The sequence below is a fragment of the Podarcis gaigeae genome (assembly GCF_964106915.1).
Source record: "Podarcis gaigeae genome assembly, chromosome: 13".
Lineage (NCBI taxonomy): Eukaryota > Metazoa > Chordata > Lepidosauria > Squamata > Lacertidae > Podarcis > Podarcis gaigeae.
The window spans coordinates 3,066,019-3,084,061 of record NC_139689.1 but is presented as its reverse complement, the minus strand read 5'-3'; the positions used below and the strand labels follow the sequence as shown (position 1 = coordinate 3,084,061).

The window sequence follows — 18,043 nt, the reverse complement described above, 5'->3', positions numbered from 1 at the left end:
GTGACTGGGAGACCATATAACACTGGTCGTGAAAGACCTCCATTGGCTCCCAGTACGTTTCCGGGCACAATTCAAAGCGTTGGTGCTGACCTTGAAAGCCCAAACGGCCTCAAAGGCCCAGTAGACCTGAAGGAGCGTCTCCACCCCCATCGTCCAGCCCCGACACGGAGGTCCAGCTCCGAGGGCCTTCTGGGGGTTCCCTCATTGCGAGAAGTGAAGTTACAGGGAACCAGGCAGAGGGCCTTCTCGGTGGTGGCTCCCTCCCTGTGGAACGCCCTCCCACCAGATGTCAAAGAGAAAAACAACTACCAGACATTCAGAAGACATCTGAAGGCAGCCCTGTTTAGGGAAGTTTTTAATGTGTGACCTTTTAATGTATTTTTGGTCTTTGTTGGAAGCCGCCCAGAGTGGCTGGGGAACACCAGCCAGATGGATGGGGTACAAATAAATTATTATTATTATTATTATTATTATTATTATTATTATTATTATTAAACACTAGGAGGGTCCGAGCTGTTTGGCTGTGGAACAGATGCCCTCCGAAGGTGATGGGTTCTCCTTCATTGGAAGTTTTTATGCAGAGGTTGGATAGACACCTGTCAAGCAGCTCCGATTCCTGTCTCTCAGGGGGTTCAGCTGGATGACGTTTGGGGGTCGCTCCCAATTCAACTGTTCTTTGACCTGCTTCCTCCTTCCCTTGCAGCTGAAGAAGGACTGGGAGTACGTGGCCATCGTGGTGGACCGCCTTTTCTTCTGGACCTTCATCATCTTCACGACACTGGGCACCTTCAGCATCTTCCTGGACGCCAGCTTCCACCTGCCCCCCGACCAGCCCTTCCCCTGAGCCCACGGCCTCCTTCGCCCAACCGGAATAATGGGTCGGGTGGTCCTTCCACGGGGAAGGCCTGTGAACCATTGACTCCCGCCGACACGGCGACAGGATGTGAAAAACATGCTCGTGCCCACATCCCTATGGGGTGGGTCTGGGGAACCTCAGGGTTAAATACAGCCCCCTAAGCCTCTCTATTCAGACCCTAGGCCACACCCTCTCCTCAAGCCACACCCACTGGGACTCTACAAGGCCACACCCTCTCCTCAAGACACACCCACTGGGATTCCAAAAGGCCACGCCCACTCTTCAAGCCACGCCCACTGAGACACGCTTCAAGGCCATGCCCTCTCCTCAAGCCACACCCACTGGGATTCCACAAGGCCACACCCTCTCCCCAAGCCACACCCCTACATGGACTGGCCAAGGCCACACCCTCTCTGCAAACCACACCCACTGGGACTCTACAGGGCCACGCCCCCTCCTCAAACCGCACCCACTGGGATTCCAAAAGGCCATGCCCTCTCCTCAAGCCACACCCACAGGTGCTCTACAAGGCCCCACCTTCTCCTCAAGCCACTCCCACTGGTTCTCTACAAGGCCACACCCTCTCCTTAAGCCACACCCCTATACAGAGTGCACAAGGCCACACCCTCCCAAGCCACACCCCTACTTGTACTGTACAAGGCCACACCCTCTCCTCAAGCCACACCCACTGGGACTCTACGAGGCCACGCCTCTCCTCAAGCCACTCCCTGACTTGGATTCCACAAAGCCACACCCTCTCCTCAAGCCACGCCCACTGGGCTCCACAAGGCCCCGCCCTCTCCTCAAGCCACGCCCCCACTGGGACTCTCACTGGGTGACATTTGTTTCAGCCTAGCCTACCTCACAGGATTGTTGTGGGGATTAAAGGAGGAGGGGAGGGTGAACCTTGAGCTCCTTGGGGGATATAAATGCAACAAATAAAGAAATGAATAATAAAACTCTGTCCTGAGACTCAAGATGAATTTGAGAGACTGGCGGACGGGGCCTGCCCATTACCCCCTGCCCCCCTTCCGGCTTGAAGGACACCTGGGCTCGGCCTTTGGGTGAGCATCGCAAGGAGAAATCTAAGCCTGGAGTTTAGATGCCAAAGGGACAGATCCAGGTTATAATAATAATAATAATTTATTATTTATACCCTGCCCACCTGGCTGGGCTTCCCCAGCCACTCTGGGCGACTTCCCCCCAAAAAATATTAAAATACTGTAATACATCAAACATTAAAAGTTTCCCTGAACAGGGCTGCCTTCAGATGTCTTCTAAAAGTCTGGTAGTTGTTGTCAAAGAGACATCTGAAGGCAGCCCTGTTCAGGGAAACTTTTAATGTTTGATGTATTACAGTATTACAGTATCTGGTGGGAGGGCGTTCCACAGGGCGGGTGCCACCACGGAGAAGGCCCTCTGCCTGGTTCCCTGTAGCTTCTCGCAGGGAGGGAACCACCAGAAGGCCCTCGGCGCTGGACCTCAGTGTCCGGGCTGGACGATGGGGGTGGAGACGCTCCTTCAGGTCTGCTGGGCCTTTGAGGCCCTTTAGGGCTTTCAAGGTCAGCACCAACACTTTGAATTGTGCCCTGAAACGTCCTGGGAGCCAGTGTAGGTCTTTCAGGACCGGTGTTATGTGGTCTCGACAGCCGCTCCCAGTCACCAGTCTGGCTGTCGCATTCTGGATTAGTTGTAGTTTCCGGGTCACCTTCAAAGGTAGCCCCACATAGAACGCATTGCAGTAGTCCAAGCGGGAGATAACCAGAGATGCGCCACTCTGGTGAGACAGTCCACAGGCAGGCAGGGTCTCATCCTGCGTACCAGATGGAGCTGGTAGACAGCTGCCCTGGACACAGAACTGACCTGCGCCTCCATGGACAGCTGTGAGTCCAAAATGACTCCCAGGCTGCGCACCTGGTCCTTCAGGGGCACAGTTGCCCCATTCAGGACCAGGGAGTCCCCCACACCCACCCGCCTCCTGTCCCCCCAAAATAGTACTTCTGTCTTGTCAGGATTCAACCTCAATCTGTTAGCTGCCGTCCATCCTCCAACCACCTCCAGGTTAAAGATTAGTGGGGGTTTTCAGGGTTGCCATCACCATCTAGTTAAAAAGTAAACTGCGCTGGCAGCTGCTAACAGGAGCTTTTCCCTTTGAGGGCTAGGTTGGCCAGGAGTCCTGAGGAAAGGTTAATTAACTGAGCACTTAATTATTCCCTTTCCGCCCGACGGTCCTGGTTACTCAGTGGAAGGAACCCCCCCCCCAAAGGTCCCACCCGCCACAATGCAGGAACCACAGCTAAGGACAGATGTCCACCTATTACCTCTGAGGTGGAGAAAAGCACTCTGCACATGCTCCGCTCTCCTTTTGTCTTTGCCCCCAATCCGCCTACACAGGAATGATGTTCTGGCCAGAGGGGCAGCTCTTCCTCTCCCCCCATGCTTTTTAATATCTATATGCAGCCGCTGGGAGAGATCATCAGGGGGTTTGGGCTGGGTGTCCATCAATATGCGAATGATACCCAGCTCTACCTCTCTTTTAAATCAGAACCAGTGAAGGCGGTGAGCATTTCAAAAAAACCTACCACGTAGGACAACGTTAGATCAGAGAAATCCTTTTAAGTACTTGGAGCACGCATGCATGTTCTCAGGCTAAAGAAAACAGGAAACAAGGAGGAATGCTTTTAGCAAACCCCGGGTGTCATAAGCAGGCAGGAAAGGAAGGATGGCAAGGAAAGAGTATTTACCATCTCCTTGTGAACTCTCTTCCTGGCCCTTAAAGGTAAAGGGTAAAGGGACCCCTGACCATTAGGTCAAGTCATGGCCGACTCTGGGGTTGCGGCGCTCATCTCGCTTTATTGGCCGAGGGAGCCGATGTCCAGCTTCTGGGTCATATGGCCAGCATGACTAAGCCGCTTCTGGCGAATCAGAGCAGCGCACGGAGACGCCGTTTACCTTCCCGCCGGAGTGGTACCTATTGATCTACTTGCTCTTTGATGTGCTTTCGAACTGCTAGGTTGGCAGGAGCAGGGACCGAGCAACAGGAGCTCACCGCGTCACGGGGCTTCGAACCGCCAACCTTCTGATCGGCAAGTCCTAGGCTCTGTGGTTTAACCCACGGCGCCACCCACGTCCCTTAAGATCTACCTAAAGATTAACAAACTACTGTACATCAAAGTTACCTCCTATCTTTATGGCTCAGGATGCCTGGCGAAGCAACCAGTCTGTGTTTCAGAACGCTTATACGTGCCTGTCAGGCGTAGAGAAAGCAAATGGCAGAGGTGGAGAGGCTTCTGGGATTTGATCAGAAATTATTGTCAATGAATCAAACCCAGTCAATGCCATGCTTTCATTGCTGACACAATGGCTTGCTTCGTTTTTCATAATTCCTCATAGCAATCCCACCTGGCCCCCACGCGTTCCAGGCAAACCTGGAGATTTCAGGGCTGGCAACCCTATTCCCCAAGCCAAAATATAGCCCTGGGGTGTAAAGCATTCTAACACAGACCAGTTGCTTACCAGGCATCCTGGGTACATAAAAATAAGGAGGTAGCTTTGATGTAGCTTTTGTTAATCTTTAAGTCTATGGTTTTCCCAGTAGAGATGTATGGAAGTGAGAGCTGGACCATAAAGAAGGCTGATCGCTGAAGAATGGATGCTTTTGAATTGTGGTGCTGGAGGAGACTCTTGAGAGTCCCATGGACTGCAAGAAGATCCAACCTCTCCATTCTGAAGGAAATCAGCCCTGGGTGCTCACTGGAAGGACAGATCCTGAAGCTGAGGCTCCAAGACTTTGGCCACCTCATGAGAAGAGAAGACTCCCTGGAAAAGACCCTGATGTTGGGAAAGATGGAGGGCAGAAGGAGAAGGGGACGACGGAGGACGAGATGGTGGGACAGTGTTCTTGAAGCTACCAGCATAAGTTTGACAAACTGCGGGAGGCAGTGGAAGACAGGAGGGCCTGGCGTGCTCTGGTCCAGGGGGTCACGAAGAGGCGGACACGACTCAACAACAATGAAATCAGTAGCCTTCCTAACTTGCAGGGCTCAGCATCAAGCCCTGAATGTGAGACACTGAACCCCCGGGGACCCTACCTCCGCAAAACAGGTTGCTGCCTGTAGCCGCCCCTCGTGCTTCAGGTGAGAAGGGGGTCTCACCTGCCCCCTGCACCTGCCTTGAGTCTCCCCTTCCCCCCTCTCTGCTGAGACGCTTGGTAATTTGCCGGTGCAGCAAATTATGCATTGTAAGCAAACACACATCTGTGTATTTAGCCTGCGCGATGTAGACGGCTCTGGATCAGTTAAGCAAATAGACTCAGCACGATCATCGGAGCAGAATTTGAATTCGGGAGTCGCGCCCGACCTATTAACTTTTCATTTGATGGCCCACCCCCAATGTCTCTCTCTCTTCCTCTCCGATGGCAAGGAACACAATTCGGGGGAAACGTACGAAGGGCTTGCCAGATGAGGCCAACGGCCTATTATCACAGTGGCCAAACAGGCACCCGTTATGGAGAAAACCTGCAAGCACGATTCGAACGCAGTACCCATTCGCCACACCTGCGGTTTCCAGCAACTGAGATTCAGCAACAAAATGAATTGGTTTTAGAATGCTGTGTTACTTTTATTGTTGTTAGCTGCTCTGAACCAGGCTTTGGCTGGGGAGGGCGGGATATAAATAAATTATTATTATTATTATTATTATTATTATTATTATTATTATTATTATTCCAACTGTGGCGGGCAGAGCACAGCCATCCTGGCTAGTTGCCATCGCAAGCCCTCTCCTCCATGAATAGCTAACTCCTTCCTGACCTGAGAAGAGCCTGCAGGATAACGATAATAATAATAATTTATTATTTATACCCTGCCCATCTGGCTGGGTTTCCCCAGCCACTCTGGGCGGCTTCCAACAGAACACTAAAATACAATAACCTATTAAACATTAAAAGCTTCCCTAAACAGGACTGCCTTCAGATGTCTTCTAAAAGTCAGATAGTTCTTTATTTCCTTGACATCTGGTGGGAGGGCATTCCACAGGGCAGGCGCCACCACCAAGAAGGCCCTCTGCCTGGTTCCCTGTAACTTGGCTTCTTGCAGGGAGGGAACCGCCAGAAGGCCCTCGGCACTGGACCTCAGTGTCCCAGCAGAACGATGGGGGTGGAGATGCTCCTTCAGGTATACTGGACCGAGGATCCGGCCATGGGGCCCATCTGGCAGCCGCCGATAGCCCTCTGTTTGTTAATTTGCACAGTCTTCTGTTAAAGCCACCCAGGTCGCTGCTTCCAGTGGCAGGTAGTTCCATAGTTTAACTGAACGCTGCCTGAAGAAGGACTTCCTTTTCTCCATGCCAAGCCATGTTTTTATTGACGTCCATCGTGTTCTTAAGCCTTAACCATCAGAGCAGCTGGGTACGGCTGCTTAAAATCATATTTGAAGCCCACACTTGAGAACGGTAAGTGATAAACTACAGTTCCCTGAATTCTCTCTTTCTCTGTGTGCTTTGAATGTCTTTCAAGGAATAGTGTGTGTCCACAGCTAACAGTCCCCAGCTGTGTTGATCTGAAATAGCTTTTTCCTCCCCAGTGATTTGGAAAACGAATATCCAGCCTTGCCCGTTGAAATAAAAAGATTCGGCTAAAGAGGCGGAACATCTGAAGGGGAAAGATAATTTAGATTCTTTCCACCCCAGCATGCACCGGTCGGCTTCTCCTGGCTGTACATTTTTGATGACTCTGAGACTTCGTTTTTCCGATCCTTCGCCCGAGTCTTCAAAATGAAAGGAGCGTTTTGCAGATACTTCCCCCCACCGGCACTTCAAACAGCAAAAAGGGGGAAATTTCAAAGGGCTTTTGAGGCTTGCAGAGTTCAGGCGCGAGTCAGGCAGCAAGAAGGTAAAAGGTTTCGATACCATCCTCTTTTGGCTGCAGAAAGTCCTTCGCGCAGCGTGTTGTTGACCTGTGGAACTCCCTCCCACAAGGGGCAGCCATGGCTACTAACTTGGATGATTGGAGGAGAGAGCTAACCATGGCTAGGCTCTGCCTCCATGGCTGCTCTCCATGGTTGCTGTTGCTCTCAGTTATTGGGGCATCTGGTTCTGCTGGACTGATCCTGTAGAATAGTCTTATATTCTCCAGGAAGTGATATAGGAAAAAATAGGGGTGGTTGGCTTTTGCTGCCCATCTCCCCAAGGGGTCGAGTCCCCTAAGTCCACGATCCATCGGTCAGAGATAATAATAATAATAATAATAATAATAATAATAATAATAACAACAACAACAACAACAACAACTTATTCTTTATACCCCACCCATCTGGCTGGGTCTCCCCAGCCACCCTGGGCGGCTTCCAACAAAGTATTAAAATACATTGGTCTGCTAAACATTAAAAGCTTCCCTAAACAGGGCTGCCTTCAGATGTCTTCTAAAAGTCTGGTAGTTGTTCTTCTCTTTGACATCTGGAGGGAGGGCGTTCCACAGGGCGGGTGCCACTACCGAGAAGGCCCTCTGCCTGGTTCCCTTGGCCTCTCGCAGGGAGGGAACTGCCAGAAGGCCCTCGGAGCTGGACCTCAGTGTCCGGGTAGAACGATGGGGGTGGAGACACTCCTTCAGGTATCCTGGGCCTTTGGGGCCGTTTAGGGCTTTAAAGGACAGAACCAACACTTTGAATTGTGCTCGGAAACATCCTGGGAGCCAATGTGGGTCTTTCTAACCGGTGTTATGTGGTCTCGGCCACATGAATGGATGGAGACGGGAGGCAGGGAAAGCAAGGCAGGTCTTTGTTTTTCTCTTGCAACAGAATTCCCTCCCCTCCTTGCAAGGAGGCGAGAGAGACCCCAAACCAAGAAGAAACATCTCTTTTAAGGGTTTGCATTTTGGCACAGGGAAGGACACTCCCTTCTTCACAAACAATCAGAAATTACATCACACAGAAAGCAGGGTTGCTGTGGCTCAGGCAGGCCAAGGTGTGATATTCCTGAATATTTAGCAGGTTTTACATAAAAGTAAAGGTATAGGGACCCCTGACCATTAGGTCCAGTCGTGGCCGACTCTGTGGTTGCACGCTCATCTCGCTTTATTGGCCGAGGGAGCCGGTGTACAGCTTCCAGGTCTGGCGAACCAGAGCAGCGCATGGAAACGCCTTTAACCTTCCCGCCAGAGTGGTACCTATTGATCTACTTGCACTTTGATGTGCTTTCGAACTGCTAGGTTGTCAGGAGCAGGGACCGAGCAGCGGGAGCTCACCCCGAGGCAGGTATTCGAATCGCCAACGTTCCGATCGGCAAGCCCTAGGCTCAGTAGTTTAGACCACAGCGCCACCCGCGTCCCTTAGGTTTTACATAAAGGGTTTTACATAGTTCTAGTCTAAACCACAGAGCCTAGGGCTTGCCGATCGGAAGGTCAGCGGTTCGAATCCCCGCAATCACCCCGTTGCTCAGTCCCTGCTCCTGCCCACCTAGCAGTTCGAAATCACGTCAAAGTGCAAGTAGATAAATAGGTACCGCTCTGGCGAGAAGGTAAACGGCATTTCCGTGCGCTGCTCTGGTTTCGCCAGAAGCGGCTTAGTCATGCTGGCCACATGACCCGGAAAGACTGTCTGCGGACAAACGCCGGCTCCCTCGGCCAGTAAAGCGAGATGAGCACAGCATCCCCAGAGTTGTTCACGACTGGACCTAATGGTCAGGGGTCCTCTTACCTTTACATATTTCCAGATACAGTTTACACTAAATGTTAGCATTTAATAAGACCATTGGGATGCCTGTCAGATATCCCTCAGTGCAGAGCATCTGGGCAAATAATGACAATTATTACAAAGGAGGTTTATAGATATAGGAGCGAAATTCCTTCAGGAACTGCCCCTGATTGCTATCTGCCTACCTGTTCTCAGGCAAGGGGGGGGGGGGTTAAGGAAATATTTATAATCTTTAGGAGAGCAAAGATGATTTTCAGATGGCTCTCCTGTGCTGTTTTAGACATGTGGGTCACATACTTACATAGGTGTGTTTACCTTGTGCAATTATCAACATTTACTCTATATTTGAGACTTCAGAATTCCTATAACAGTAGAAAATACTGGGTTGTGCTAGATGACCACTGGGTACTTTTCCAATTCTATGGTTCCTTGATTCTTTGTTTCCACCCACTGCAGGCTGGTTGGCATAAGAGCAATCAGGAGGTTCCGCATGGCGCTTCAATGCCCAAGGGCGCCCGGTTCGGGTTAAATATTAGTTCACCATTTTCTCCTGTACCGTTTCGGTTCAATAACAAACCGGCCTGGAAGCTTCAAAGCTCATCTTCTTTCCCTTTGGCCTGGAGACTTGAAGGCCCCCCAAAAAACTGGCTCCCTCCTGAAACAGGTGGTCACTTCTTTCTTTCCATCCCAGAATTGTACGGCCTGGTTCTGGCGGCTCGGTGACCGAGAGGGAAAACCACTCTGCACATGCTCTGGAGACAACCGCTCTTTATTTTTATATATATTATTTTTATTAATTTCAACATACCAATTATTATACATTCCACAGAAGACCTCAATTTATACAGTATTTTTGGACTTCCATCAGCACCTCTGATGATCCACCATTTTTATCATTTCTTCTGCATTTCTTAAATTCCTATTGCCTTTAATTATCTTAACTCACAATCCACCTCTTTAACCATTTTTGCAATAATTCAAATAATTTACCTCACAAAACTTCTTGCAAACCTACAAACGTAATCTGGTCATCACAATTACTTTTCAAATAGACCGTAAATTTACACCAGTCTTCTTTGAATCTCTGGTCCCGCAGGTTTCGAATTCTTCCGGTTAGTTTATCCAATTCTGGATAAGGTAAAAAAAGTGAATATAGGAATGTGAAGAAATTGGTAAAGTGATATGGAAGTCTGTGAGAGGGAGGGAAGGAGGTCGATGCTTTATTTAAACAATGCTTTAAGTTATGAATTTTGTGGTTTTTTAATACTGAAATGTAATGAAATATGGAAAACTTAATAAAAATTATATTTTTAAAAAAGGAATATTTTGCCCTGGTTAACTCCCTCCCTCCTGTAGTGGATTTTTCTCCAAATCGTCGGCTGTGGCACAGCTTTTTAACTTTATCGGCCCACAAAAGCAGAGTCCCGCAGGTCTATAAACTTACACAGGTTTACACAGAGGCATTCCCTGCCCTTGAATTCACACATGCATGGAAATTAAATCCCGTAACAACCAGCGAGCTAGACCTGAATAGAAGAGACCAGAGATGGGAAGAAAATTAAGTCCTGACCAGAATGGCAGAGTAAGTCGGCGGATTATGCAGAGATGGCAAAAACGACCGGAAGAATCCGAAATCCAGAAAGCTAAAATTTTTAATAAGGAATGGGGGGAAATTACAATTTATCTGGGGGGAAAAATCATTGTAAACAGTTAAAATCATTAGTGGGAGTGGAATAACACTTGGTGAATTTTGGATTATAATAGAGATGTAAAAGATTTGGATTATTATTATTATTCATAATAATAAATTTTATTTATACCCCGCCCTCCCTGGCCAAAGAAAAGGGGGGGAAACCAATTCAAAATACAAATTAAAATGCAATTTAAAATGCAGCCTCTTCTTAAAGTAGCTAATAAATCAAGACCATAAGGGGTCTTATAAAAATTGCAGGAGGAAATGGCCAACAAAGGGGAAGAGGGAAGTCTAGGATATTCTTTCGAATCTTGTTTTTATGACGTATGTTGGATATGCGATTGTAAAATCTTAATTTGGAGAACCAAAAAAATATTATTTTTTTAAAGAAAGAAGAAGGGCAAAAGCATCACCAAAGACAAAAACAAGGCCACAGATTCATCAGAAAATTCCTTCAGGCTTCTTCGCAGATTTTTTTTTTTTTTTTTTTTTTTGCAGCAACCCTGCATTGCAAGGGGTTGGTCTAGATGGCCACAGGAGGTCCCCCCTGTGATTCTGTGACTCTTCTCCTCTTGCCCAAACTCCTCCTCCGCACTCACTTTTGCTGCCCCTGCATCATGGGCTATCCATCCCCCCCCTCTCCAACCACAAAAGATGCCCCCCGCCAGGAGCCTAGGGGTGGAGGGTAGGATTCGAACCCAGAGCCCGCTAGAATCTCTTCTCAGCTGCCAGCCTCTTCAGGGCCTCGTTGGGGAAACGTAGGAGGTGCCAGCCGTCCTTGTCGGTCAGGTTTTCGCCTCCCCTCCTCTCGAGGAAGCTCAGGACGTCCGCCTTCTGGCAGGAAACATGCATTCGGAGTTGGCTGACGCCTTGGCGCCAGGCAACCTGAGGTGGCAGGGAGAAGGGGAGGGAATTAATAATAATAATAATAATAATAATAATAATAATAATAGTAATAATTTATTTATACTCCACCCTTCCCGGTTCAAAAACTGGGCTCAGGGCGGCTAACAACGCATGTAAAACACTTAATTATAAAAGCAGCATTAAATACAGTATAAAAACATGAATAACAATAAAATTCAAAAATCAATTTAGGTGAAATAAGCATAAAGGCTAGCTGGCTGAATTGGTCCTACTTGGGCCAGCGAGGAGGCCAGGGGAGAATTAGCTGTGGGGTCTCAGAGCGGGTTATCTTCATAAAAGGGGAGGGAAGGGAAGGGAAGGGGAATAAAAGATCAGGCTGGATTCGAATTAAAGGCCAGGCAGAATAGCCTGTCAGCCCAGCCTACCTCAAAGGGGCGTTGTGCGGATTAATTCTGGGGCAGGTGGCAGAACCACATAGGCTGCCTTGAGCTGCTTGCAGAGAGAAAATGTGGGCTATTAAGGCAACAAGAGTAATCATGAATCCTCTAGCTTGTTCCCAGGTAATGTGTGAACAAGGGAACCCACGTGGGGCAAAGCCAGTGGGCGTCCGTTCCCCAAAAGAAAGGGAGGGGATGGTGTTTTAGGCCCCCCGCCCACATCCCGTCACGTCTCAGGGGGACACCTGAGCAGAGGAGCTCTTGTGACCCGGGTTTGCCACAGGTGGGACAGGTGTTTGTCTGAACGGGGGCTAAGGGGTGCAACAATTTGTGGGATGTGAAACACAAGAGCAGTCAAGTACAACATTCCTAGAGTTTACACATGGGTAGGGATGTTTGTCCAGCCAGCAGGTAAACTTCCTTTTCCTTCTGGGCTGGGACATGTGACTAGAAGGGGGCGTGGCCTCACCTGTGCAGGTAACGACAAAAGCACAGGGCAGGGCAGCCATCTCTCTCTCTTTTGACTACATGCATCGAAGAAGCAACATCTGCTTAGCCAAAGATGCTCAAAGGGACTGTCTCCTTATGAGATAGTTTCTAGGTATATGTTACTTTTCTAAGCTAAGTCTGACTTCTGGGATCCGATTGTGAACAGAATGATGTGTGAGTAAACCTTTTTATATGTTTATAGACGACTGCGTCGTGTCTTATCTTTTAGGAGGGAATAAGGGGGAAATACTAGAACAGTTATTCTAGAGGCTTTAGCGAGCCTGAGCAAACGCATCCGCTGCGAGTTTAAAAAGGGGGATGTTACTCTGCTAAATTGTGAAACTTGTTAACACAAGTTGGGAAAGGATATAATCAGACACTATATCCTCTCCCGCATCCCTGACCATTCCTGCACAACTCACCTCAGCCGCCTGTTCCGTCAGTGCCTTCCCGATCCGCCTCCCTGTGAGGAAGGACAACCAGAGGAAGCCTATTAGGATAGGGTGCTCTGGGTGCGATTCCTACGTGGCAAAAGAGGGTTGGGATGGATGACCTCTGAGGGCCCCCCGACTCTACAATTCCACAACTCTGTGACCTCGGAAGGAGGCAGATTCCCCCTCGCTGGAGGTTTCTGAACGGGGAGGGCATCCACCAGGGATTCTTAGGCTGCGATTTCGACATGGCGAAGCGGGTTGGGCTGGATGACCTCTGGGGGTCCCACTGCAACTCGACATCTCTAGGATTCCATGCTAAGCTGAGCAGGGGAAAGGTGGGTTCTCCCCGTCCTGAGGTGACTGCATTGATACCAGTTATACCCGCTGCTTCTCTCTGAAGAAAACTCCATGGACAAAACACTTCCTTGGGCTCCATGACCACTGCAGATGGTGACAGCAGCCACAAAATTAAAAGACGCCTGCTTCTTGGGAGAAAGGCGATGGCAAACCTGGTTTTCCAGAAGCAGATTGTGTGCTCCTTCGTCAAACACAGAGATCAATGTTGCCCGATCCAAAAGAGAATTGAAGGGTTAAATTCCGCACACTCGAAAACATATTTTTACGACCGCCCCCTATCACTGCTAAAATTGGCCAAATAAAAGGTTTTGTCCCACTAAAATAACACGTGGCTATTCATAATGCTTCTGAATGCAAATTTCTGGAAACCACAGGACGAGAGAACGCTGGTCTTGCGTTCGAATCCTGCTTGTGCATTTCCCAAAGAGGTTGGCCACCGTGAGGACAGGATTCAACCGCTACCTCCCCATCTGTACCTCTAAATTCCGGCATGACGTACAGATTATCCATGTAGATGTTCTTCCCCCTCCAGGTGTTATAGGTGTACGAGAAGAGGGTGTACCCGATAAGGGTGTAGCCTGCGTGTGGAGCAAAAAAACACACGTTACGCAGGGGTTCAGCCTTGCTGGCATTTCCATCCCACTCATTTGAATTAACAGCAGCTTCTCCCTGCAGGCCGGATCATGTCCCTCACAAGATGGGAGCCTCTTCTCCTCATTACCTTCCTTGCTTTTCTCTTCGGCGGGGACTTCGGCCACAAGGCACTCGTATCGGGCCTGCTCCCCAAACCCGGCTTTCTTCAGCTCTGGAGAGGAAGCAGGGAAAGGGAGGGGCAGTAATAATAATAATAAATAATAATAAATTTTTATTTATACCCCACCCTTCCCGGTTCAGAAAACCGGGCTCAGGGCGGCTAACGACATATTTGAAATACTTAATTGATGCAACAAAAAGCAGCATAAAATACAGTATAAAACGTGAATAACGATAAATTCAGAATTCAAAAATCAATTCAGGGGGAAATCCATCCAGTAAACATTAGATGATCACCAGGGCTGGCTGGCTAAATTAGTTCTATTTGGGCCGGCGAGGAGACCAGGGAAGAATTAGCTGTGGGATCCCAGAGGGGGTTATCTTCATAAAAAGGGAAGGAAAGGGAATAAAGGATCAGGCAGAATTCAAATTAAAGGCCAGGCGGAATAGCTCTGTCTTACAGGCCCTGCGGAAGGAGGTTAAATCCTGCAGGGCCCTGGTCTCCTGGGACAGAGCATTCCACCATGTCGGAGCCACCACTGAGAAGGCCCTGGTCCTGGTGGAGGATAGTCTGACTTCCTTAGGGCCCTCTAAACTATGATTATTCATGGACCCTAACGTCCTCTGTGGGGCAGACCAGGAGAGGCAGCCTTTCAACAATAAAACTGCCTCTTAGCACCCCCTGTAGGTAATCCCATGACCACCCCCGGGGGCACAACCACCCCTGTAAAAGGTAGAAGGTAAAGGACCCCCCAGACGGTTAGGTCCAGTCAAAGGCGACTCTGGGGTTGCGGTGCTCATCTCGCATTCAGGCCAAGGGAGCTATAATAATATTTTTTTTTTAATTTATATCCTGCCCTCCCCAGCCAAAGCTGGGCTCAGAGCTGGCGTTTGTCCGCAGACAGCTTTCTGGGTCATGTGGCCAGCAGGACTAAACTGCTTCCGGCGCAAGGGGACACTATGACAGAACGCAGAGAGCATGGAAACGTCGTTTACCTTCCCGCCGGAGCGGTACCTATTTATCTACTTGCACTTTTTGGAGTGCTTTCGAACTGCTAGGTTGGCAGGAGCAAGGACCGAGCAACAGGAACTCACCCCGTCGTGGGGATTCGAACCGCCGATCTTCCGATCGGCAAGCCCTAGACTCTGTGGTTTAACCCACAGCGCCACCTGTGTCCCAAACCACCCCTGTAAAGGTAAAGGGACCCCTGAACCATTAGGTCCAGTCGTGGCTGACTCTGGGATTGCGGCGCTCATCTGGCTTTACTGGCCAAGGGAGCCGGCGTACAGCTTCTGGGTCATGTGGCCAGCATGACGAATCCGCTTCTGGCGAACCAGAGCAGCGCACGGAAATGCCGTTTACCTTCCCTATTTATCTACTTGAACTTTGATGTGCTTCTGAGCTGCTAGGTGGGCAGGAGCTGGGACAGAGCAACGGGAGCTCATTCCGTCTCGGGGATTCGAACCGCCCACCTTCCGATCAGCAAGCCCAAAAGGCTCCGTGGTTTTGACCACAGTGCCACCCGCGTCCCAAACCACCTCTGTAGGGAGCCACTAATCTAAGGTTACCAGACGTCCCCGTTTCCCGGGGACAGTCCCCAGATTTACAAATCAGTCCCCATACAAAATCCATTGAAGTCCCCGGATTCACTGGGAAAAAGCTGGTAACCTAATAATCTATTTGCACACCGGAGCCCCTTCTTTACCTTCGACGTTGGTCTTGAGCGAGCCCAGAGGGAAGTTGTAAATGCCCGCAATCTCCTGTTTAGAGGGAGAGAGAGAATTGGGAGCAAAAGCTCTGGTTTGCAGCTGCCTTGAGACTCTTTGTTCCCCCTTTAACCCAGGGATCCTTATGATGAATCATGTACGTAAGAATAGTCAGGATCAGGCCCAGGGCCGGATTTAGGTTGGACGAGGCCCTAAGCTACTAAAGGTAAAGGGGCCCTTTATATGTCCAGCTGTCCTTTGTCAACAACTGTTTTTTGTGTTGAGTATATGCTATATGGTCATTTATGGACCTAAAGCCATTTGCACATAACAAAATGTGTATTTTATCAAAGTCATTGTTGAACTGAAATACAATTAAGAAGTATATTAATAGTGAAATACAGTTAAGAAGTATATTAATAGTGAAATACAATTAAGAAGTATATTAATAGTGAAATACAATTAAGAAGTATATTAATAGTGAAATAATTATTAAGCTCTAACTTAAAATGATTTTTTTACCCGTAACAAACTTAATAATGCAAAAACATTGGCATTTGGCAATAAGAAAAGTTGCTTTAGAACAGTGGCGTAGCGTGGGTTGTCAGCACCCAGGGCAAGGCAAGTAATTTGCGCCCCCTAACCCATGGATTTGCGCCCCCTAACCCTAACCCCCAGATGTTGCGCCCGGTGCGGCCGGCCCCCCCTGCACCCCCCACGCTACGCCACTGCTTTAGAAACACAGTTTACAAAGACTCACAATTTTGGGGTGGCCCCAAGAGAGTGGGGCCCTAAGGCATGGGTTGGCAAACTAAGGCCCGGGGGCCGGATCCGGCCCAATTGCCTTTCAGTCTGGCCCACAGATGGTCTGGGAATCAGCATGTTTTTACATGAGTAGAATGTGTGCTTTTATTTATGGTAAAATGCATCTCTGGGTTATTTGTGGGGCATAGGAATCCGTTCATTCCCCCCCCCCCCCCAAAAAAATATAGTCTTGCCCTCCACAAGGTCTGAGGGACAGTGGACCGGCCCCCTGCTGAAAAAGTTTGCTGACCCCTGAACTAAGCTATAACTTGTTTAAAGTAAAGGTAAAGGGACCCCTGACCGTTAGGTCCAGTCGTGGCCGACTCTGGGGTTGCGGCGCTCATCTCACTTTAGACCACAGTGCCACCCGCGTCCCTTTATAGCTTGTTTAGCTTATACGTAAATCCAGCACTGACACTCTAATGGCCCATCTAGTCCAGCAGCCGGAACAGAAATTTTGGCACCCGCGGCGAACCACAATATGGTATCTCCTTCCTCTCCAGGAAAGAAGATATTAAATGAAGATACAGATCAGGAGTTCCGAGACCAGGGAGAAGAGTTGGTGGAAGAAGATTGGAAGAAATTTAAAGACTATTTACAGAAACATTGTAAAATTATTGAATGTTAAAATGATGTTGGAATGAAATGAAGTGGTTTTAGCAATAAGGCAAAATAGGAATATGTAAAATTGGATTGATATTAGATGAAAATTCAAAGTTATAATATGTGAAGATAAAGAACTAAGAATAAACAAAGAGGGTATGGATTTGCTGAACTAATTATGAAATGGAATACAAAAAAGGGAGGTGTGAGGAAGTCATGAAAATAAGTAAATGAGTGGTAAGATAATAGAAAGAGGGATTTATTTTTAACTGCTTTTATTTTTCTCTTTTTTTCTTTTCTGGTTTTTGTATTTTTTGTATTTTCTTTTTACTATCTTTGTAACTTTTTTCTCGTTGAAAAACTAATAAATATTATTTATTTAAAAAAAAAGAAGATACAGATCAGGAGCAAAGGGGAAATAAAGATCTGTCGCAGAAGCATTGATTCGTACAGTTGGAAGAGACCCCGAGGGTCATGTATTCCAACTCTAGGAAGGTGGCGGAGCAAGACGTTGGCTAGTCTGGGGTTCTTCAGCTGCGATCGATTCGGTCATTGTGCGGGGTTGGCCTAGATGGCCTTTGGGGGACCCTTCCAACTCTGACCGTTCCCTGCTTCTCTTTTTTATATATATAATTACTTTTTATTAATTTTCATCAAGAAAAAATACATATCACATCACATTACAACTTTAACAATTTTTTTCGTTTTTGGACTTCCTTCAGCCTCTCTGATAATCATCCAAATTAAACTTTTTGGTTACACATTTCCTAAATTTACTATTGCCTTTTAGTATACCTGTTTTCCTTTCTTACAATATTTCTTAGGCTCTTACAGAGCTTCTTTAAATGCCACCAACGTTATTTCATTGTCACTTATACCTTCCCAATACTCTACTAACTTTCCCCAGTCCTCGATAAACTTTTGATCTCGTAGATATCTGATCTTTCCTGTCAATTTATCAAGTTCTGCATAGTCCATCAGCTTCATTCTCCACTCCTCTAATGTTGGGACTTGTTCCTGTTTCCAATTCTGGGCCAGTAAGACCTTTCCGTGCTTGTCATCGCGTTCCTCACCTTCACAAGTCGCATGATGTCCTTTAGGTCCTTGGGGGTGCAAGGGCGGATGGTAAAACTCATGGCTCCAGATTCTCCCGGGCTACTTACTCTGTCGAAAGGACTGCTGTGTGCATCTGGGCTGCGTTTGAAAGCTGGGAGGGTGGCTGGTCGGAAATCTACTTGATTCCTGAGTGATGACTCCGGTGGGGGTGGGAGGGGCTTCTGGGTGCTTTGCAGGGGGTGAAGTCCCAAGGTCAATCCGTCAGGCTTCCTAGATCTCAGCGAGGAGAAGATGGGAAC

At 48.3% G+C, this 18,043-nt stretch overlaps 2 protein-coding genes across 2 annotated transcripts in view; one reads left to right on the top strand and one right to left on the bottom strand.

Annotated features, from left to right (window-relative positions):
- Nucleotides 1–1,815, top strand: part of CHRNB1 (cholinergic receptor nicotinic beta 1 subunit) — a 31,318-nt gene extending 29,503 nt beyond the window's left edge. The window contains exon 11 of the mRNA XM_083706828.1: nt 704–1,815. Coding sequence (XP_083562954.1) covers nt 704–844 — 141 coding nt within the window. The 3' untranslated portion in view covers nt 845–1,815. The remainder of the gene's footprint in view (nt 1–703) is intronic.
- An 8,748-nt stretch (nt 1,816–10,563) lies between these two features.
- Nucleotides 10,564–18,043, bottom strand: LOC310829047 (thialysine N-epsilon-acetyltransferase-like). Its single transcript, XM_083707208.1, has 6 exons — nt 17,762–18,043; nt 15,281–15,335; nt 13,543–13,626; nt 13,298–13,399; nt 12,453–12,493; nt 10,564–11,122 (listed from the first exon to the last, which is right to left on the bottom strand). Exons 1-6 carry the CDS (start codon nt 17,822–17,824, stop codon nt 10,946–10,948), a joined length of 522 nt encoding a protein of 173 aa, XP_083563334.1. The 5' UTR covers nt 17,825–18,043; the 3' UTR covers nt 10,564–10,945.